A 24,493-nucleotide genomic window follows, 5' to 3' on the forward strand; every position below is an offset into this window, starting at 1 on the left:
ATCAATAACGACCCCACCTGTCGCCTGAGCTGTCAATATCAGCCAATCAGAGAAAATATTAATTATGACCAATCAGAGAAGTGACGGACCGTCAACAGAAAGCATGAATAATTAAACCAGGAGAGTGATGCGTTACAGTAGTAATGTGTCATTGACAGTGTGAAAAATACAACGCTACATTCTTATCTACTATACTTACATGATGGCCAGCAGCGGCAGAGTGAAGGAGGTGGCGACGGCGGAGCGATGTACGGTACCGCATATTAACATCCTTTACAGACGACCAGCACTATTATGAAATAATGCGCTCTTATTGGTTGAATCACCGGTATGAAGGTTGAATGTGGCGGGGCGGAATAGTTTGCCACCCAAGATGGCCGATTGATTCTAATTTTTGATTTTGACGTACATCAAACATGACAATAGTGACAATATATATGTGTTTAATTTTTTATTTAGGTATGTTTGTTATATTATACATGTTTCTTATAATGTTTTAAATACTTAAGGAGATAAAAAAAAAGCAGGTACTTTTTTCTGAAAATCCAAAAATTATTAGGATATTCAGTTAAAACATACTTTATACCTGCAACAATTCAATTTTTTACATAAAAGGTCTTATTAATAAAGTACTTACAGTTTACTGTATTTAATTTATAATTTATTGTAACTATTTTTATGCATTTTAAAACCCTTTGTTAAATTTATTTTAATTCATCTTAAAATAAAATATTTAAAAGACAATTTAGCTTTTTTTTTTAATTTGAAATTTGCTCCCATACCTATCGTGCCAATTTATAATTCTTGGTAAGTATCTATATCTAAAAATTTTAATGTCGTAAATAAACAATATCTTGAGAATTAAATTTCAATCAAATAGTATTTTAGTTGATGTGTTAATTCTTGAATAAAGTGATGAGGGATGTCTGATGAAATATCGCCCAATAAATCATGCTTAAATTTCCCGCCATATGCCACCCAAGATAGTCGCCCCCGTCTATGTCAACAACGTCAATATAGCTGTCGACAGAATTTCTGTCTGTTTATTAGGCAACACGCATTTTTCTATATTTGTGTTCGGTGGGTTGAATATTTTAGATGTTATGCTATTTTCGTTCATCGCGCATTTAGCATTTACCCATTTGTGTTCGTTGTTTGATTGCATCAGCGTCAGCCGGCAGTTGACAGCTGATAAATATTTGCATTTGTTTATTGTTTCGTTTTGGAATTAAGTTTAGGATTTATGCAATAATATTTTAGAATAAAAATTAATAACTATGTTTGTACAAACAATTGGTGATAGTTCTTTGCCAGGGGAATATAAGAACGTTATATTGTGCTAAGACGTAAACAAAGTTCAAATTCGGAGCAATTTAAAAACCATGAGCGATATAGATAACTGGGTTTACTTCTTTGGAAGAAATTCAAATACACAATCGAACTCTAAATCATCTTGTCCAGAGGGGAAACAAATTGTTTGTTCGTAAGTATTTAATAATAGGCAGAATAAAAAAAATCCATTATTGTTTATTTAATAGAATGTAATCTTTAGTTAGGCATATAAACTTACAGTTATTATTACTTTAGGAAGAAATTTGTATGCCATCACAGTCCCTTTATGAAGGTCGAAGCCAATAAAAATAAACGAGGACTCTCAAAAAATGCGAATTGTCAAGCTTCTATTTTCATAAAAGTAAAATTGGACACTGTTTACACAAGATAAAGGGATGCATTTGTTAAGGTAAAGAAAGACTTGTTTGAGTTATTTGTATTTGAAATGTCGCGGTATTGTGAATAAATTAATGAGGTTTAGAATTATCTCTTTTCAGAAAGGAATGCAAGCTGTGATTTTAATAGAAAATGGGCATAGTCATACTCTTGAAACAGCAGAGACCGTTCGTTTTTTGCAACCGCCATCAGAAACAAGAGACTTGTTTTTCGAATACTTTAATGATCGAATGACAATTTCCGAAGCAAAGAAATTCCACGAAAAATTATATGAATTTAATCCAGATAAAGAATTGGCTTTAGCAAGCAGAAGTAAAAACCCTACTTATAGAACAGTTCAGTATTGGTATCATGCTTGGAGAAATTTAAATTTAGGGCCAAGAACAGGCGATCAGTTAATGGAGGTATGTATGTAAATTATAAAGAGAAAGACTTTTCATCATAATTATAATTTTTAACTACCATAATCAGGTGTGTTTTACAAACTTGCAGTTGAAAATACATTTAATAATTAGGATGTACAGGGTGGCCAAATAAGAATGCGAGGTACTGTATCTGGGAAACTATTCATCGTAGAAGCTTGCGATAAAAAAATGTATTACTAAAATGGCCAGGAGAATGACCTGGAAAATATTTTCAAGTTTCTGAAATGGCCGCTAGGGGGCGCAACTGCAATCTTGAATCTAGAAAACTGATGTTTCTGTAAATTTTGCTGAATTAACCTAACAAAAAAATAGCTGATTATTAAAGTAGAGACTAATCCGAACCTTTTTTATTTGAATAGTTTTGCTGTATCTCTAAAAATAAAGTGGTGGGGGGTGTTCAAAAGTTGGCTTAAAACACACCCTGTATACTAAAAACGCCTTAGCCGATTTTATCAAACTTGGGCTAGTTGAAAAGAGCTATTATTAAGCTACGAATATTATTATATTTCATGTTTTTTTAGTTTTACATCTCGCCGCTAGAGGGCTTTTTTCGGCTTTCTGACACAAATGACAAATTTTCTCAAAAAACTTAAATGCAATGGTATAAATTTTTTTATACAAAAAAATAGCTTAATGACGCCTAAATATGCTTGCGAAAACCGCATCTTAATATCTTCATCCTAACCTAAAATTTAGGCCAAAGAAAATTTTATATGGAAATCCCTTAATATTTATAAAAACTACAAAATAATTTATTTCGAATTTCTTTTATAATGTAAGTTGTGGCCCTATAAAGGACCGATTTTAAAAAGAAAGGGTTTTAATGCCCCCGTAAATGCTCGAAATGCTGACCATCACGCTCTATGCATTGCTGAAGCCTCTCATGGATAGATAGAACTGCAGCTTCAATTTCGGTTATCGGTATGGTATGTATTGCATTACGAATGCGGTTTTTCATATCTTCTCTAGTCGTAGGCTGAGTCTGAAATACAATGTCCTTTAACCGCCCCCATAAATAGAAATCAAGACAGGTTAAGTCTGGGGATCGCGGAGGCCATGGAAACAGGCTTCCTCTTCCAATCCACCGCTATTGAAAAATGTTATTAATATGCTCTCGCACATTCCTAGCAAAATGTGCTGGACAACCATCCAACTGCAAAAACAAATTTTGCCGGACTTTCAGTAGCACATCTTCCAGCAACAACGGTAATTGATTTACCAAAAAGTCGAAAAAAACATTGCCATTTAGAGATTGCTCAAAAAAATATGGTCCAATAATGTTGCCTCCAAGTATACCACACCACACATTTAAACTCCAGCGCCCTTGGTGCTGAACTTCACGCAACCAATGCGGATTTTCTGCAGACCAATAATGCATATTATGCAGGTTGACTCTACCGTCACTATTAAATGTGGCTTCATCGGTCCAAAGAATTTTAAATAAAAATCTCTGTCCTCGCGTATCATGCCTAATATCCAATGGCAATAGTCCAACCTACGGTCAAAGTCTGCTTCTTCCAATGCCTGATGTAAATTAACATGATATGGGTGCATTCTATAAATATATTTAAAAAAAGCTGAACTTAAATAAATCCATATATGGCGATGGCTATTAGAATTTACCTATTGTCCTTCAAAATATTTTGAATCGTTGTTCTTGATATGCCTAATTCAAGGGATAATGCTCTTGTGCTAACATGAGGATTTCCTTCAATATATCCCAGTACGCTGTTAATATTGTCCACATTTCTTCTAATTCTTGGCCGTTGAAACCAAAAACTACCATTGGCTCGTAAGTTCGCCACTAATCGGGGAAAAAATCTAACATCGCAAGGACTTCGATTTGGATATCGAGCAGCATAAACTCTTTTTGCTGCTGCAGCATTTTGAAGACATTCAAAATAAACCGCAAGCATATCAACAGCTTCATCGTTCGTAAAACGCATTTTGCAAAAACAAAAAATGCTCAAGTAACGTAAAACTTTTGAGAACTTACTATTGACAATTTGAGGAATGTTTATAATTTGAGTAGACATTTGTTTTGTTGCATTCCATGGCCTGCTTTCTAATAATTATTTTTTTCGTATTATATCCATAGTGAATATATAACATAAAATAGGTCTCATTTTTGATATAAGCATTATTAATACTTACCTTTTAGTGATATTAGGTAATATTTTCAAAAATGGTAAATTTTGTTTTCAAAAGTAGTGAATTTTAAAAAATTCCAAAATAATTAGTATAAAAAAATTAAAATTTAAGGGTATAAAATATTCTTTGGCCTATATTTTAGGTTAGGAACAAGATATCGAGTTGCGGTTTTCGCAAGATTATTTAGACATCATTTAGCTATTTTTCTATGAAAAAAAAAATCATATCAACGCATTATTTAAGTTTTTTGAGAAAATTAGTCATTTGTGTCAGAAAGCCGAAAAAAGCCCTCTAGCGGCGAGATGTAAAACTAAAAAAACATGAAATATAATAATATTCGTAGCTTAATAATAGCTCTTTTCAACTAGCCCAAGTTTGATAAAATCGGCTAAGGCGTTTTTAGTATATAGGGTGTGTTTTAAGCCAACTTTTGAACACCCCCACCACTTTATTTTTAGAGATACAGCAAAACTATTCAAATAAAAAAGGTTCGGATTAGTCTCTACTTTAATAATCAGCTATGTTTTTGTTAGGTTAATTCAGCAAAATTTACAGAAACATCAGTTTTCTAGATTCAAGATTGCAGTTGCGCCCCCTAGCGGCCATTTTAGAAACTTGAAAATATTTTCCAGGTCATTCTCCTGGCCATTTTAGTAATACATTTTTTTATCGCAAGCTTCTACGATGAATAGTTTCCCAGATACAGTACCTCGCATTCTTATTTGGCCACCCTGTACAATAACCCGCTCATTATCTATATGTACGAACAACACGAAATACAGTTAAGGGTATGTGCATAATAAATTACAATTTATAGATATATCTAATGGGAGTGGTCATAGAATCAAAGGTGATGGAAGTGTGAAAAACTATATAGGTAAAGCATGAAAATGTAAATTGTGCTAGAAATTTGAATAATTAAAATTTAACAGTGATGGCTATTCAGATGTAGTAGAAAAGGTGCTCGTTGATATTAAACTCCAATTTCAAAAAGTTAATAGTGGTATCATGAAAAAAGTAATATATTTCATTGTAAGCCCACCTTTTACTAGTGTGATAATATTTATTCGACGGAGCTAAATTTTAGCTGGCAACTGGCAAAAGAAATGGCATTAATGTCAAAATGGTTTAATAAAAATTTGGTATTTGGAAAAAAATAATATTTTTAACCTTTTTATTGACAAAATGGTGAATGTATATACATATTTTCCTCTTCATCTATTTCTAGAGTCACAAGTATTATAACATTTTCCAAGTTTAACATGTTCTTTTTTTTAATACTGTGACTGGTGCCCGGTTCTATTTCAATGGGACTAATAAAATATCGTCGCATAAGATGCAATAGCTCGTAACCCACACCTTAATTTTTTTACAGGGCAGCAAAAAACACGTACGTACCACAAATTTTATGACGTATAAATCTGATTTTGCCGAAAATTGTTGGTTACGAGCTATTGCATCTTAAGGGACAATATGTAAATATATGTTAGTACTGTTGCAATGCTTAGTAGAAATATAATAGGGTTATGTATCAAGTGTGTATAGATAGTTGCCAGGTTCTCTTTTTATTCATACGTTTATTATCTAGAATTTTGTTTTAATTATTTTTTGTCTTTTTAGAAATTGAAAGAAAAGCAAATAATATACAAAGAAAAGGGCACTGAAATCAGATTTTCTGAAGATTTGTTTGTTGTAGCAATCATTACACCGGTTATGGCAAGGGGACATGCATCCCAGTTTTCTAAAGAAATTTGCTTTGTGGATAGCATAAGTGCCTGCGATGCAGAACAACACTCCATTACCTTTGTTATGGCTCCATCTGCTGCAGGAGCAGTACCTCTAGGTATAATTATAACGAGAGGTCAAACATATGAAGCCTATTGCAGGGGGTTTCAGCTTTTGCAAGATATTGTGTCTAATACTTTTAACCCAAAATATTTTTAACTGACAATTCTGATGCAGAAATATCTGCTTTAAAGACTTTTTTTCCAAATAGTGTCAGCTTGCTTTGCATTTTTCATGTACTCCAAGCCATTTGGAGATGGTTGTGGAATTCTAAACATGGCATTGCCAAAGAAAACCGTCAAGAACTCATGGAAAATTTTCGAAAAATTTTATATTCTCGTACGGAAGTTGATGCGCTTGATGCATTTTGTTATTGTATTAATAATGCTAAAAACTATGAAAACTGAATAAATTATGTCAAAAGTTACTGGGATATCAAAGAAAAATGTTGCTTGGCATGGCGCAATAGTGACACGAAAGAGCATCATTATCTCTTTAAAGATAACGTTTTATGTAGAGTTAAAGCATACAATGTTATTGCTCTAAAGATGTTATAAGTTCAGTTCTTGAAGAATTCTATCAACGGAAACTCAAAGAATTTGCTAATAGTCGATCCTCAAATATATTTTTAAGTTTATTTTTTAAATTTGGTTAAAAAAACTAGCTATGTTCAGAAGTCAGACATAATTTGTTTAAATGAAATTTATTTTAAGGTTCCCAGCGAAAAAAATAAATCTGAATTTTATATTGTTAATGTTGAACAAGGTTGCTGTTCCTGTATTCAAGGTATTAATGGAAAATTTTGTAAACATCAGTGTGCTATATATATTTTTCTTGAAACAAAAACTGTATCTTTTCCTAAAATAACTATGATAGATAGATATAATATTGCTAAACTTGCTCTTGGAGATGATGCTCCACAAATGTCATTTTATGAACCTTTCATTGATAATAATAATGACCCTCATTTATCTTGCAAAATTAGCACAGACACAGATATTTGTATTAAGAACGAATCTCAGGCAAGAACTGACCTTGTGCATACTAACAAAATTTCCACCCAAATCATGTCTTCAGCTTTGATTGAAAACGATAATAATGATAATATAATTGCAGACATTTTTGAGATGATGCAATCATATCATACTTGTTTTGGTTCCTCCACAAGTGGTCTTAAAATATTGAAAGATAGATTAAGCGCAATAAAAAGTGAGAGCCAATGGGAAACTTTTATCCATACAACTGATAATACTGGATCCATACGGAAAAGAGCAAACGCGACCATTAAAGTTCAGCCCACTTCATTAAGCCATAGAGCACCTGGAGTAACTCGGGGAAGTAAACGTTTGCCATCAGGAAAAAGGTTTAAAAGCGAAAGAGAAAACAAAACAAAACGTAGAATAAAATTTAGGTTTAAACATTAAATTTAATCAGCCCAATGCGACATCGCATGGATTTAACCATTAGATCGTATATTTGTACAAAACAAAATTGGAAAATCAACCAGTTTTCTAACTTTTAGTTTAGTATTAATTTAGTTAATACTGTAAGCGACGAATAATTATCGAGATAGGATGGAGAGCATTTGGAGAGCTTTAGCTTTATTACTTATTAGTTAATTAAATACGCTGTACACAGAGCTTAAACCCAAAAAATAGTCTAAAACATTATCTATTATTTGTTATAAATAATAGACATATTATATCGAAATATTTTTGAAATACTTTTGCAAGATTCATTTATTGATCTGAACAAATTACATACATTTGCTTTCATAAATGGCATAGTCTTTTTATTGTACTGGCCGTAGCTTTAGCAAGCGATAGAAGTGATGCTGTTACCCGCGAGGTCAAATTCAACCAATAAGAGCGAGTTATTTCATGATAGTGCTGGTCGTCTGTAAAGGATGTTAATTGCGTACGGTGCTGTGGGGCTTACCTCGGTCGGTTATTGCTGGCTCGGTCAGTACTCAGTCTTCTCGGTAGGACTGTTCTCAGCGGACTCCCTACTGCCGGTCAGTGCATCCCGTTATATAGAGCACGGACATGCGCGGTACTTAGTAAACGCGGTAACAGTAGTGGTGGTACGGACACGAACGGTGCTGAGGTATTAAACGCGATGATAAATTAATAATTAACCCGGTCGCGCGTTTATTAACAAAATAGAGACTTTTCTAACTTTACTGGGCAAAGCTTAGTTGTCAATATGAATCTTGAAAATTATTAATTTAAGTTGGAAAAAGAACCGAGTTATTCTATAGATAAATAAGAGAATTACAGAAAATTTAGTAACTTCGTTCCAGTAACCACCGAAAAGTATTCTTTTAAATTTTCATGAGCATAAACAATGCATAATTTTTGTTAAATATTGACTCACTATATGCAATCCTTAATCCCTGAATATTAAAATTCTTGACATTATCAAGAATAAATGTGAAATAAAATGTTCAAACTAATTAGGTTTAAATATGTAACTCGTCGAAATTCTTTTGTAAACTACGTATTTTCTTCTTGCTCCTCCACCAAATTGTAAACGCAAAAAATTTGGTGGACCGTCGCATATATTCAACAGCTGCTTTAGTGTTCTAGACATTTTCGCTAACTATTTGCTTACACATTTACCGATTTTATTTTTTTTGGTACCGTTGAATAGAGAATTTTACGCTGCTTACTATGATGTATCACACGATGGGGGTTCCCATTTGACATATTAAAGTGAGGTTAGCTGGAGGTGAGGAGGTGATCGACAGAACTTCAGTAAATGCATAATTAAACGTCCCCCTGTATATCTAATGTGACTCAAATAACTTAAAATGTGGCCTTTAAAACCATATAACTTTTTTATTAGCGACAATAAAGTTACGATTTTTGAAAAATAATATTCCCTAATCTATGGTATTTAAATAGTTAACAGCTTTTGTTTTGACTGATTGTCCTAAAGGGACATACGAGGTTTTTTATTTAACAAAGTCAGTAATTGTTTGAAAAAAATAAACATCAAAATTTAATTTTAAAAAAAGTAGCAGGAATTAGGAGCTTCATTTCATTTTAATAAATTCGCTAATTATTGACCTTTCTGACGGTGTGCTTATTATTAATAAAAAAATGTATGGTTCAAAAGATACAGTATTCTGTAACAAGAACGGAAATCGATTAGAATTAAAAAAAAAATCAGCTATGGTTTTTGATCGTTTATTTGACGAAAAGTTTAACTAAAAACAAACATTAAATACCTAAGTAACTATTTTCTTGTTATAAATTTTGTTTGAACTGTTGTCCTCTATTCCTAATGCACGCTCGACATCTCTTTTGTACTTCAACGGTAGATAATAATATTCTCGCATTGTTTCAAAAGCGGCGTTTATCCTTTCGATTAATACCTCTCGCGTAGGCACCTCGGTAGGATAAACTAAAGCTTTAACCTACCCCCAGACGTAAAAGTTTAAGGGAATTAGGTCTGCAGGTCGTGTTGGCCTTTAGGACCCAATGTATTAGGGTAAAAAGCTTTCAGATGACCCCAAGAATATGCCAAAAAATTTTGTATTATATGCCGAACCCCTGTATAATATATGTAGGGTGTCTAAACAATATACCGACAAAGTTCAAGCGGTGGTCGGGGACATGAAAACAAATATTTTTGTCCAGTAAACATATATCCGCAAATAGGCCGTCTGCGTTTTAGAGCAAAAAAACTGTATTTGGTAGTATTATTTTGCTCATTAACTGAATCGAATAACTATTTGCACTGCAGTTTAATCATTATTTTGTTTATTTACAAATGAATTATTATTGTTCATGATTTAAAGCTGATACGCGTTGTAAATGAAAAGTGTACAAAAGTTGTTCCTGGAGGAGTCGATGTAACGAAATGATCCTATTTGGTGTGCAATTGCACCAACACTTGTAAATTGGTTATCTTCCACACGGTGTAATAGTTCTGCAACCTGAACTGTACGATCTGGTCTTGGGCGACTATACATATTTCTATATAAGAAGAAAGGAACCTAACTCCACTTAATTAAAAATTTGATATCAACTAAGGTTTCGTTGATTAAATTTATTACCATGTTGAAGTTTAGGAAAATGAAATAATAAATTAAAAAAATTTAATCCAAACAAAAAGTTTTGTCTTGTTCAATTTATTTACAGGTGATATTAAATATTATTTACCTGCTTAGATTAGTAATTCCTCCTTCGTTTAAGGCGGAAGACAATTTTCTCATCAATAATTCAATTAAACCAAAACAATTAAAATAGGACAATAAATTTTTTAAACAGTTTTGACTTAAATCTAAGAATTATAGTCAGTTACCTATCCAAATAATCTAACTAGACTCCCATTCAGGTGACTTCACAGTTTGACACGTCTTGTAGCTACCCAACTAAATGTTGCTTTGCATATTCCCAAATAAAAGTAGCTCCAGCAACGTGAACATTTAACGACCTGGTTTGTCCGAACTGTGGGATCTCAAGACACTTGTCCAGTAGTGGGATTACATCTGCAGGAATACCAGTTTTTTCATTTCTGAAAACGTACAAATATTTATATAGGTATTTTATTCAGAAAGAAGTCAACACAGTTTTAATACGTTAATTAATAAAATTGTAAATTTTAAGATATGTTTTCTTCTTTGATCTTTATTTAGGATATATTTTATTGTTCTTCATGTAGTTGTTGGAAGACTAATTTAGAGTCTGAAAAACAAAGCTGCGTTTACCGAAGAACAATGTTCTTTTTGCTTGAGCGTTTTATCAGAACAATAACTCAATCGTGATCACACTTCGCCCGTTGTATAGTGCAGCACAAATGTGCTTGAAATTATCATATAGTTCGCTATATAATAGTATAAAAAAACTTTATTGTCGTTAAGCTTGCTCTTATAAGCATTTATAAATCGTGTGTGAATTTAAAAAGGGCCAACGCTAATAAAATATTTTTATGTCATTAAACTGGTTTAATAGTTTTATATAAGATTATAAAATCACTTCCAGTCCGTAATAAAGAATTTGCAAAATTACTTTATTAATGTTAGATTATTGTTTTATTACTAAGTTATAAGAGTATAAAGTGTAATAAGTATAAAATGTAAATAATTGAATCAACACAATTTGCGGAGGGTTGTTGGGTGCGGTCAGAAATAAAACAGAAACCTGTTTACTTAAATGTCGACGTTTCGACTTATATTAAGTCATCAGTCATTGTTGATTCTAGTTTGCCCACAAAACACCTACAATTTAACCCACGTTAAAAATAATTCTACGCTCCTATTATAAATGTGTTTTAATTATAACTAAAGAAACCTAGACTTAGTGTCCTGAGGATGACTAATATAAGTCGAATCGTCGACATTTAAGTAAACAGGTTTCTGTTTTATTTCTGACCCCACCCAACAACCCTCCGCAATATTGAAGATATTGGGTCACAAACACGAAACTGAAAACAACACAATTTGTATTCGGCTGAGATTATTTTGTCACACTCATAGGGATTAATAAAATTAACAAAGTTTATAAGTCCCATACGTATTGCAAAAAGAAAAGATAAATGGCGAAATTGAACACAACACCACGCCTATCATGGCGGCTTAGCTGATCATATCTATAATGATTATTATACATTACATTATGTATGTAAGTAATGTAGAAATGTAACAAACTTAATCGCAATTCAAGTATGTTTTTCTTATAATTGGATAGATATTTAATTTAATTTGTAAAAGTCAACAGCGGAAATAAACCTAATTCAATGGCATTAATAAATGGCGTCATTAGATAACTCTATTTAATTTTATAAGAAACACTAATATAACATAATTCTTTTAAGTTCGTTAACTTTATTAGTAGTATTTATAACTTCTAATACCTACTTCATCATCATCGATATCTGATATGACGAAAAAAATTGTGCTTTATAAGTATTAGCAAAAAAAAAAACAAAACAGATTCTATTCTATATCATAAATTAATTTAAAGCGTAATCTTCAAAAAGTTATATAATCTTCTTAAACAACAATTTTGTGGACAAAAACACATATTTACTTTATAAAACTTTTATAAATACTATATGAATAAGATTTTAGAGAGTGTAATAAAATATTTTTATAAATTTAATTCTAATAAAATTTATAACTATAAAAGTTACTGAAAGTAATTTGTTTTATAATAACGTTTTCGTTCACCTAATATAACTTACTACAACACCTTTATAAAATGATTTTATATCTGTTTAATAGATATATTTTACAACAATTATAAACTAAATAAAAAATTTTGCTTCACACTATATAGTTATATAAGAGTGTTTTATAAATGCTTTATACCAAATTACTTATTGCATTATAAAAATATTTTATTAAAATGTCATATAGTTATCTATAAATTTTCATTATAAAATAAGGTTGTCTATAAGACAGAATATTTTAATTAAATCCGTTAAGTAACATTTTATTGTTCAATATGCTCTTAGTATAACTAATATAAAAAAATTTTGTTCAGTAGTAGACTTTGTGAAGTTCTTTTACAAAAATTTTGTTTACTAAATTTTACAAAATTTAAAAAAAATCATATATCATATCAGGTCTACCCTATATTATGATCCCTTAATAATCCTAATAAACACTAAACTTGTCTTTTGGAGGGAGTTTTCTCATCAGCTTGAAAAAAAAAGTATTATTAAGCCATTGTCTAAGAAACCAGATCCTGAAAAGACGAATGACCTCAGACCGATAAACATTTTTCAATCAATATCAAAAATCATAAAGAAATTCATTTATCAATAAATACCTCTTTCTTCAGAAGAAACGCAGATAATACCAACTTGTCATTCAGGATTAAAAAAAAAATCAGCACGTCAACATGCTTGATAAAATTTTTAAATGATATTTGGAATAATAAAGAAGATAAAAAATCGAAATATGTGACATTGCTGGCTTTTAGCAAAGCATTTGATCCCATGGATCATCGAATGTTCCTAGAAAAATTACACTTTTATGGTATTTCTCATAATGCAATAGGATTTTTTGACAATTACCGAAGGAATAGTTCTGGATGTGTCTCTATAGGCAACTAAACAATGGAACGTAAGTCCAGCAACATGACCATATCACGAGGTCTAAGGTATCAAGCGCCAATCTTGTCTCCTCTATTATTTTCTGTTAACGTCGGAGATATGAATAGTCATGCAATATTCCACCTTACAGTAATATAATAGGGTTTTGATTAAATAAAATTGCTCTTCCCCTTTTTGAATTTTTGCCTCGCCCCGCTCTTGTTGGATCATCCCTTTAATTTCTTTTTTGGAGTTACCTATAGTTTTCTCTTATTGTTTTGACTTTTTGTTTGTATAGTTTAAACTATTATGTCATTTTCATTCGAATATCTTTTTGACAAAAAGATTTTCTCCTTTTTGTTTAATTTCTTAATCTTTTTTTATAGGACAGGTTTTATGACAACTATTTTTGTACAAGAAATATTTAATAGAAAAAACATACTAAGGCGTTTCAGGCATATAATTTATTGTAATTGAATATAAATTATTGAAGTTTTTTTAAATATTAAAGTGTGGTCCCTCGCTGAGTTTTTATGTTAACGGCTCAATGCTACCGGTTACATGAAAAAATTGAGGAACTGTTCAATTTGTCATTTTGGCTAGCTACATTTAGGCATTTAGAATCTAATATTTGTTTTCAGCTTTGTAAATTGACCCATTTGGCATTACACTTTTTGGCATTTGTTAATGTTTCTTAAACTGCGATTTACATATTTTAAAGAATAAAGTTTCGTTAATCTAACAAATGACCTAATTACATATACTTTGGTAGAATCTGTACTTTAATCTGCATTTTAAATATTTAACAATAATACTCAATTAATAATTTATCAATTTAAAAGCTCGAAACCATAGCTTAAAACCCAATTTCCATTTTCTTGTCATTCGCTACAACTTGCCAGCCATCATCGAAATTGGATCCAAAAAAATAGCCACATACCTACGCACTAATCTGCCATTACAAATTACAGGCAATACACGCTCGCGGGGACTGCTGTAGTATGCAACAAGACGCGACGTCTTCTAAATTAATAGGCACGACTTAAAGATACTTTGAAATCAGCGGTTTGGCTTTAGTTTCGCATCTGGTTATATTTAATCGGTGCTTTTAATTTAGCAGCTGTATTTTGCTTGTTTGTAAATACAACTTGTTTAAAATGTCGTCACTTAAAACGAATATTTGCATTTATCGTGGATGCAATAACGTAAAGAGAATGATAAACAATGCAAGTTCCATGTAAAAAAGCCAAAAATACTCGCTGAGGGGAATATACATATGTTATTGATAAGGTTTTAATAAAAAATAGACCTATTTGTGAAAAACATTTTAATAAAGACTCTATTTATATAAGTGGCGGACGAATGATGCTGCGTAAGATGGCTATTCCCAAATTTGGGATAGGTAAGTAATCCTTGGTGTGTGTAAGTGCATTTTTTAAAAGGTAATCCGGGTGACACAAGAAAACAACACTAAACTTATTACGTTTTTTACTTTTCGAGATAAACAAATGAAATTTTGCATATTATCAGAGCATATTTTGACATATTCAGTGGTTTTCTGTGTGACACTAACTTTCTTATTTTAAATGGGACATCGATATTACTCTCATATGGAGATGCACCCAAACACACTTTGAAGCTGTTTGATTGCAGCCAAAAAAAGGCCATACATCTTATAGGATATAGAATTTTGAAGTTTGAAATCCTCGTTTATTTAGGAGCAAATTTGGTGCCTACACTCACTGTCGTATGACGTACCGTTTTCGCATAAAGAAATAAAAATAAAAAAATTGTTTTTCTTCAGTTCATTGACTGAACAAAACGGACAAACGGTACGTCGTACGAAAGTAAGTCTAGGCACCAAATTTGCTCTAAAATAAATGGTGATTTCAAAATGATTTTTGTTTTAAATAATTGTTCTAAATCAGTGGCGAACCATTTTTCGTACAAAAAATTTCAGTTTAAACGTCACTGGTGAAAATTTAAAAAAATCTTTTACGTCAAAGCTGCTCCTTAATGATGAAATTTAGTCTGTTAGGAATAGCATATCTTATATTAATTTAAAATCTTAAAATTTTGCGTAGAATGCAAGTCCGAGACTTTTTTAACGCACGAGGTAAATTGAGTACTGTTGCTATATTTTCTTTAATTTAAATCTACTTCTTTCACGATTTGCAGTAGCTGTTTTCTTTTAGAAAAGTAATATTATCAACGTAGTAAATGATTTAAGTGTTTATTTTGTTTATCAGTTGTTTACTTTGTTTATCAGTTATTTAATGACAAAACTGATAAACAAAGGAATTAATAAAAACCGTTTCTTCTTATAGAGACTATGACCAGAAGGCTATAATGAAATTAAAAAAAAAAATACTTTTTTTTTTTAAATATTGCTCGGCGACTGGTTGATGTTCACATCTGCCGTGCAATGTGCAATGGTAATAATAATTATTTTCAGTTTAGTGTTTGTGACCCAATATCTTCAATATAGCGGAGGGTTATTGGGTCAGAAATAAAACAAAAACCGGTTTACTTAAATATCGACGTTTCGACTTATATTAAGTCATCCTCAGGACACAAGGTCTAGTTTTTTTTAGTTATAATTAAAATACATTATAATAGGAGCATATAATTATCTTTAATATGGGTAATGAAAACCTTCTTTGAAAATTACTACGCCTTGTGGCTCTTGGATTTTGATCTGCCCAAAAATGCATATTATGCATGTTAAATGAACCATTTCGTGTGAAACTGGCTTCGTCTGTCCATAAAATGGAAGGAATTAAGTTTAGATTATTAATTACCCATTGACAAAATTGGATCCTCAACGGAAAATCCTCTGACTCTAAATCTTGGACCCGCTGGTAATGAAACGGATGTAACCCTTGGGATCTTAGCATTCTTCCAATCTAATAAAAATTAAATTACTATCGTAACAATAAGTAATTTTTTTAATTACTTACTATAGAGCGAGGGATATGTGTGGCTCTTGACACATTTCTTATACCTGCCCCCGGATTTTTTTCAAAAACATTTAAAACATTTTCTAAATTATAATCTTCTTGTGGTCTGCCTTGTCCGCGAGCTCTTTGAAAACTTCCGTTATTGCATAAATTTCGGTGAGTGTTTATAAAAACTTGACGATCTGGGACATGTCTTAGGGGAAATCTTCGGCGATACTTACGGACAGCCGCTAAAGAACTGCCATTACACAAACCATAAACAAAATGCATGTCAGCTAACTCTTGATTTGTAAATCTATCCATAATTTTTGAAAAATGAATCACAAAAAAGAACTAATTTACTTTGCCAAAGCAAATTTAAGAAATGTGAAATGTCAACAAAACGTTAAACAAAATTTAACAAATAAACTAATTGTCAACAAACACTGACAACTATTATTTTACAAGATGTTATTTGTAGTTACTTTTTGAAATACCAATTCATGATTTATTAATAATTGATTTTTTCGAAAACGGAAGCTCCTATCGAAATTAAACAAGAGCACCTTTTTTATGTAAAAATGTTTGTTCTTTTCAATTCTAATACCAAAATTATCACGGAGTTGCTAGAAAAAAAGTTTTAACAATTTAAACTTTACCGACCACTTATTTTACACGACCCTGTATACATTTTGGCAAAAATCGTTGCAATATCAGTTTTTAATAAAACCAGTAGTAAATGTTGAAAATTTCAAAAGATTACAACTAGGCGTTCCGGATATATTAACAAAAAACCATCTTTAACATGATTAATAAAACACCCTGTAACTTAAAAACTATGCACTTTTGAACCATACTGTATATGGAATTTTTGTCTTATTTTTAGACACAGATGCGGCTGTTAAAATATTGCGATGTAATTTCGGGACACCCTGTATAATAATTATTATTGTACGTAAAAAAGACAAAATTTCAACTCGTACCCAAATAAAAACTTACCCCAAAATCAAAGCCAGCTTTCGTGGAAATTGAAATTTATTTAACGGTTCACTCCCCGCGGTTTGCTCCGCCCCAATCACATAAAATCCTTCACTTCGCAGGCTCCCCACATATTCCCTTAAATCCACTTCTTTCACTTCAATAGCATTAATCCATCCTTCAGATGACATGCTCAGACTTTTAAATTCTTTATCGTTTATCACTTTGGCATCGTTAAACGTTATGTCTCGAATGCCGAAGACCTCGCAGGTTCTGGACAAACCACCTAAATTTTGAGGTTTACTTATCAGCGATGCTATTAGTACGAAATCGGAGTTTGCTTGTGAGTTAAGATTATCTAAATTACTTTTCCATGGAGTGATTTTCTTTTGAATATGAATCAGCTCGTTGTTTGACTCTGCTAACGCTTCACTATAATTTTTCAATAGAGGATCAGAAGTTTTTAAAAATTTAGCCACATCAGTAGAGAATAGTTGAGTTAGCGGTTCATTTTGCTTTGGAAGTTTTACTCTATCAATAATGAGTTTTACACAGTCCCACTCTGATGGATGCACCTTATTTAACATAGGTATCTCCACCAGTATAATTTGCTTGGATATATTCTCCAAAGGGTTGAATTTTGTGAAAAATACTAAATCAGTCTTTAAAGAATTTTTGTATGCATCCTGTGTCGAGTTTATAGTATTATCTATGCAAGTTTTAAGGTATTCGTATTTTTTACAGAAGTCAGAATGTTTTTCTTTGGCGTCCTCTAGGATTTTTCGAATTAATTCCTAAAACAAATCAGCATATAAATGATATAACTGTATAACCTAAATAGGGAATTAAGTGAGCTCTTAAGAAAGATGAGAATTACTAACGTTTTTAAATTTTATCCTACTGCTAATATTATTAAATTAAATGTAAGTAGAATCTTTCCAAACAGAATCTTGTACTCTTTAAGAAATATTTACCTGAGCATAGACTCGCAATCGAAATTGAGATCCCATAGTCCATGGCAAAGTCATAGAAATAACCCGCTCCAGAATACTTTCATCACTCTGTTGAACCAAGTGATATAGAGCTGGAATTATATTTATTAAAGTAGACACCGGAACTGCAGAACACTGCATACGATCTAAAACTATGAAAATACTTAAAAAAATATATTCCTATAAATAGGATTACAGTAAATACCTTCTGACAAACTCTTAGAAGCTGCTACTACTAAGATCCATGATAAAAGTTGCCTTACACAATTCTGATTAGTTTCTTCGTAAAGGCAGTAATAAGAAAATGATTTTAATCTTTCGCACAATTCGGTATTTGTTCTGTTATGTGGATGAGATAACAACAACAAAATCATTTGAACAATACGTAGTTTTTCATAATGCACCTAAATGATGGAGAATAAATTTGCATATAGCTTATAGACAAAATCAATAAATAAAATTACCTTCGAGTCTGGAAAATATCTCTTTTTAAAATGTTTCATGTATCTTTCTATTAGATGATTTACTACAATTTGACATTCGTTCTGAGAGATATGTACCAGCTTTTCAATTGCTAATAGAGTAGCTGATGAAGCTACTAAGTTTGGACTAAAAAAGTATGGAGGTATATAGAATAAAAAAGCTGCCTATCTGTAGAAGTTTGATTCAAAATAATAAAAAATCTAGAAGAGCACTTTTCAAATATTGTTGAAAAAAAAGAAGAGTCTGTGGTTTGAGACATCGGCGGCACTGTTTTGATAATTACTTGAACCCAGATGCGAAAGTTTCGACCCGATATGTATTTCAATTCCCTACTGTGATACCCACTACTGTTAGGTACAGAGCATTCGATATTTCAGCATGTAATTTCGTCTAGGTCGCATAGATCGCGCACTTGTGTTTTATTTAGTACTGTGATATACTCTGTATATAAAACAACACAAATACTTAACAAATATCCAGAGAATGTAAAAAACGTAAGTTCCGCGCTCCTCTGTCTTGATGCACTGAGAGTATCAGTGTAGATTTACCGATGCCATGCCATCAGTTTATATTAATATTATTAGTATTTCTTTGGTCTTAAATAAATCGTTACTATGATAACCTATAAGCAGTTTTCCAATTATTTAGGTATATTACAAAGTGGCGCCGAGGATTTTAAAGTTTTTTCATGTAAGTGAACCCAGAATTGGTGCATAATTGAACAAGTGGATCTGATTTCAGTATCGGGTGTGCTCATAAAGTCATAAAGAAAGTAATCATTATAGCAACTACAGTTAGTAGGATTACAGTTGGAATATGACCGAAAAATCCATGACTTAGTACATATAAGTCGCCTTGAACAGTTTTTTGTTGCAAACAGCATCACCGATGGGTCCATTTTTGACATTTAAGAAAAAATATAAATAACATTTACTTAGCCAAGTTTAAAATGTTTAGTTGGTAAAAGCAATACGGGGTGGTGCGTCGCCGAGCGGAACATAGGAAATCCCTTGTAAATTTTAAGGGGGTCAATTATTGGCTTCAATTGGTCAATTATTTTACAGGAAAAATGTAAGATAACTTTTTGAAGAGACCAGTCTGGCAAACACTCGTGCAAAGTTTCAAAAAATTTTAATAAGCGAATCTTGAATTATTTAATTAAATGTAATTGCAAAATTACCAAATTTTCTGTTCAGGTAAACCCAGATACCAGCCACCAGCAAACAATTTGTTATAAGACTTCGTCAAATCTGACGTACAGCCGAGTACAAGAAATATTTTTTTCTTTCGTTTTATCAATCTCATAACCATACATTCAAAGTAAGACACGTTAACATTAGTTTTTTATCTAAACTTTTATTTAATATAACGATGAAGTTAAACCAATAACAATTATTATTATCGATTATTAAAAAAATAATTTTATCATACTTAGAATTTAATTAAACCAATTTATTTTTCCATCAAGTCTATCTGGTCCATTTTAACCATTAAACCTATTGTTAGTAAATTCGAGTCCAAAGACATTGCAATAAATAACTGTAAATGTTTAACTCAGAAGATCGAAAATAGATCCGAAATAAGAGAGAACAGAACTCAACAGAACTAATATTTTATTAAGTGTGGAAAAATAAAATAAAATAAAATACAATAACTTTTTTAAAAATAATAGAGAATTACATATAAACATCAATTAATCAAATGTTCAAACAACCCCCCATTAACAGCTAAACAATATCCTAACCGATCATAAAATTCATTTCTAACGTTACTATTTCTAAGTTGATATTGGGAACTTTTATTACATTCTAACGAAATAGCGTTTTGTAACTGGTTTAGATTCTCAAATTTTACACTTTTATAAATGACCCCACAAAAAGAAGTCATTCGGTGAAAAATCAGGTGACCTGGCTGGCCAAAGTATCCGATACCGTGGACCAATAATATTGCCGTTAAACGCATTTTCCAAGCACTCTTTAACCATACAGGCATTATGGGCCGGGCAACCATCCATTTGGTACCAGATCATTTGATCTTCCTGCACAACTTCTTCCAAGGCGGGTCCAATTTGATTTTGAAATAAGTCCAAATAGGTTTCAGCTGTTAGGTTATAGTCCATAAAAAAGGGTCCAATGATATGGTGTCCGATAATTCCCACGAATACATTTGTTTTTTGGGGATATTGTGTCCGAGTATGAACAAAGCGATGTTCAGTTTCTTAGCTCCAATACCGGCAATTCTAAACATTTGGTTCATTGTTGAGGGTAAATGTACATTCATTGGTAAAACGAATATTCCTTAAAAAAATCCTATCATTATTTGCTCTTTCCATCATTTCAAAACAGTAATGCGATTCTTCGCTCTTCATCTCCTTCCTGCAGCTCTTGATATTTTTCGAATTTATACGAATAATATTTGTGTTTTTTTAAAGTGCGCAATACCGTTGTATGATGTTCATTTACCTCTTGCCCAAGAACCCTCGTACTAACCATATTGTTTTCCTCCACACTCAGTAGAATATTAAGATCTCTGTTCTCTCTTTCTTCGGCTCTATTTTCGATATCCTGAGTTGAACATTTACAATTATTTATTACGGTACCTTTGGACTCGAACTTATTGACAATACGTTTAATAGTTGAAATGGACGGAATGGGGTTGGTGGGGAAATAAACTGAAAATATTTCAGATACTGCTTTAAAACTGTTTCCCGCATAATGCCACTTAATTATGGCTATTTTTTCGTCGAATAATTCATACTTGTTTTCAATTATCGACTGGCACTGATTTATTGACACTTTTCCTCACGTCAGTGACAATATTCATTTTACTGGTGCCCTTTTGGTTTTACCTGAACCGAAAATTTGCTAATTTTGCAATTACATTTAATTGAATAATTCAAGATTCCCTTATTAAAATTGTTTGAAACTTTGCACAAGGGTTTGCCAGATTGATCTCTTCAAAAAGTTATCTTGCATTTTTTCTATAAAATATACAGGGAAGCCAATAATTGACCCCCTTAAAATTTACATGGGTTTTCCTATGTTCCGCTCGGCGACGCACCACCCGGTATACTTACGCCATGGAATGTTAAAATTGTTTAGGGATTTTATAAAATGTCATTACTATACGCTTGTGTTATTTTCTGTATACCTTTATAATGACCAAGGTATCATTGCTTAGTTAGTACCTTAACTTGCCAATATGTAAATTTAACCATATGTATTTATGCTCGGTTAATAACAGCTATGCTGAACTTCGCTGAGTTAAAAATAAATGTCTATTATTATTAAGAAAGAAAGATAAAAGAATTTATAAAAGAAAGCAATTTTGTTAAATGGCTTGATTGAAAAAGTATATATTTTGCTGCATAATATACGCCTACTAAGTAAACCTTCCGAAGCTAAAGACAAATCCCTTGTCTATCATTTAACCAGCTACTATGAAGGGAAAACTATAGTTCTTGCCGAGCGATATAAGTTTTACTCATGTTACAAGTCTATTAAAGTGTTCAGAATTCTGAAGATCTGCTAGATCTGCTAGAAAAAAAAGCCGTATTACATTTGATAAAGCGCGTACAGTGACAATATTGAAACCAGTGTTATGAATCCTAATTCGGACATCCAAAATTCCATGGTAAAATAAGAATCGCTCGAAATTTTTCCTCTCGACTCCAAGAACAACTAAAAGTGGTTCTGATAATTGCTTCATTTATCACAAAGGTAAACATTCTGAATATAAATGTTTTTTATAGGAATTCTAAAAAGTATTGTAGTATATGTCGTATTAAAACCCATTATGCAATGCAATGTAAAAGTCTAAAGATAATGGGTACACCTAGAATACCTATTTTAAAAAAGGATGGTTCTGTACGCTTTTGTGCGTACTATAAAATTATCTTAAACTCATTTTTGATTGCTGACAAGTACCCTATTCCGCGGATAGATGATATTCATGCTTAATTAAGTGGGGATAAAACATTTTCAAAAATCGATCTTAACTCTACCAATCATTAACGACTATCTCAACCCATAAGGATTTATTTTATTATTAGTAGTGCCCAGGTCAATTTCAACGCAAAATGGATCAGCTCTTTAGAAACATCAAAGGGTGACAACTTTTCTCGGCAACATTTTAATAACAAGGAAAATTTCAGAAACATATTAAAAATCTAGAGATTGTTTTAAAAATATTGTCAGATTTGGTTTTACTGTAAGGATTGATAAATAATAAATACTTTTTTATTTAGGATTTGATATTAATTTCAGCGAATTGCATAAGTCAGAAAACTAATTAGACGCTATAAAACAAATGGTGTATCAACGTATCAAACAAAATGTTGCGATACATTAAGGACTTTCATAGGCGCAATTAAATACTATAACAGATTTATTCCTAATATCCCTATAACTTTAAACCCGCTGTATAATTTAATAAAAAAGTCACTGTATAGAATTGGACAAAGGAATTCCAATTAATTTTTGAAAAAGTAAACAATATTTTGCAGTTTTTGGTACATTTTAATTCCAATTTTCAATTAAATTTAACAGTATACGCTTCTGAGTATGGTGTAGGGGCCAGTTTGTCTCATGTGTTCGAAAATGGCATAGAACGATCTATTTGTTTTACCTTCAAAACACTTAAGGATCAGCAAAAACATTGGAGTTAGGTAGTCACAGAAGAATTATTTTTATTATCAAAAGATTTTATCAGTTTTCATATGGACATGAATTTACTTTAAATACAGATAATAAATCACTTGCTTCTATTTTCGAACCAAATAAAAGGCATTCCAGTGATGGCGGCGAATAGTCTGCAAAGATATGCATGTTTTTAAGAGGATTATATTTCGTAGTAAAATAGAGTAAAATATTGCAGATTTGTGTCGCGTTTGCCGGTCGGAATTCCAAATATACATAAATACCGATAATTTGGATAATTATCGGTATTCTAGACAGGATGAAATTTCAATTGTAAATAAGGTACTGGTTTGGTGAAAAATCGTATCATAATTCCCAAACATATATTTTAATATTCAGTATAACAAATAATTGACATATGAGCATAAAACAAATGAAGTCATTTGCGCGATCGTATGTTTGGTGACAAAAAAAGGAAGTAGTAAGAACATCCAAAATCTATGTAAATCTTGTTCTATTCTCCAAAAATGGCACACAGTTTGTATCTCAGAAATTTAAGCAATTTTTAAAAGTTAATGGTATTAGGCAAATTACTTCTTACTTATCCTGCAGCGTCTAATAGCGCTGCAGAAAAGAGGAATTACATTTAAACAAAAATGAAATAAATTTTAATAGCGCTATTTAGGTATAGATTTTTGATGACATATAGTATAACAGAATATTGTTCCACTGGAGGAACACCTTCAAAACTGTTTTTAGGAAGACAATCGGTCTAGGTTTGATTTGATAAACCCTTCTGATATTAATAGCGGACAACCTAAAAATACTTCTGTAGTTGCAATTGCGCAAATTTCATCATTTAATTATTTATCATTTAATCATATCATCATTTATCTCTAGTAATGATGATACCCTTCATCATCAAAGATCTCCTTGTGAAGTAAGAAGATTTTATTACTATTAGAAGATGATGTTGAAGCTCAAAATTTGTCAAATCGATTTAGGAAATTGCTTAATGAAACTCAAACAAGTATGTACTTCGACGCCGTACTTCAATACTTATAGCAAATAGGCCACAACGTAATGGGAAAATTACAGATAGACTTACATATGATTAATATAGATTTGTATAGTCGTACAAATTTTATTGGCCGGATTATGAATTATTAGGTAATATTTTCTACTAGTGCAATTGTACGTTGTATCCATAAATGATGTTAAGTTTTGTAGTTTTCGATTAAGTAGGGCAGTGTGTGATAAATCCTATATATTAGACAACAAAAACTTGTTATTGTTAACAATTGTACAGAGGAATGTAAAAACGGGAA

General features: G+C 31.5%; 1 protein-coding gene and 1 long non-coding RNA gene across 4 annotated transcripts in view; one reads left to right on the top strand and one right to left on the bottom strand.

Moving 5' to 3' along the window:
* The first annotated feature begins 1,113 nt into the window (after positions 1-1,113).
* On the top strand, positions 1,114-7,871 carry LOC126748594 (uncharacterized). The gene is made up of 4 exons (XR_007664771.1): positions 1,114-1,483; positions 1,588-1,741; positions 1,830-2,132; positions 5,925-7,871. It is a non-coding gene; the product is annotated as an uncharacterized LOC126748594 (long non-coding RNA).
* Positions 7,872-10,180: 2,309 nt separating this feature from the next.
* Positions 10,181-24,493, bottom strand: part of LOC126748576 (probable methyltransferase TARBP1) — a 32,134-nt gene continuing 17,821 nt past the window's right edge. For all 3 annotated transcript variants that reach the window (XM_050457919.1, XM_050457910.1, XM_050457926.1), the window contains 5 exons: positions 18,510-18,654; positions 18,251-18,449; positions 18,028-18,197; positions 17,075-17,847; positions 10,181-10,613 (listed from right to left, as the gene is read on the bottom strand). In XM_050457919.1, coding sequence (XP_050313876.1) covers positions 10,463-10,613; positions 17,075-17,847; positions 18,028-18,197; positions 18,251-18,449; positions 18,510-18,654 — 1,438 coding nt within the window. In that variant the 3' untranslated portion in view covers positions 10,181-10,462. The remainder of the gene's footprint in view (positions 10,614-17,074; positions 17,848-18,027; positions 18,198-18,250; positions 18,450-18,509; positions 18,655-24,493) is intronic.

The sequence above is a fragment of the Anthonomus grandis genome, chromosome 2, assembly GCF_022605725.1.
Source record: "Anthonomus grandis grandis chromosome 2, icAntGran1.3, whole genome shotgun sequence".
Taxonomy (NCBI): domain Eukaryota; kingdom Metazoa; phylum Arthropoda; class Insecta; order Coleoptera; family Curculionidae; genus Anthonomus; species Anthonomus grandis.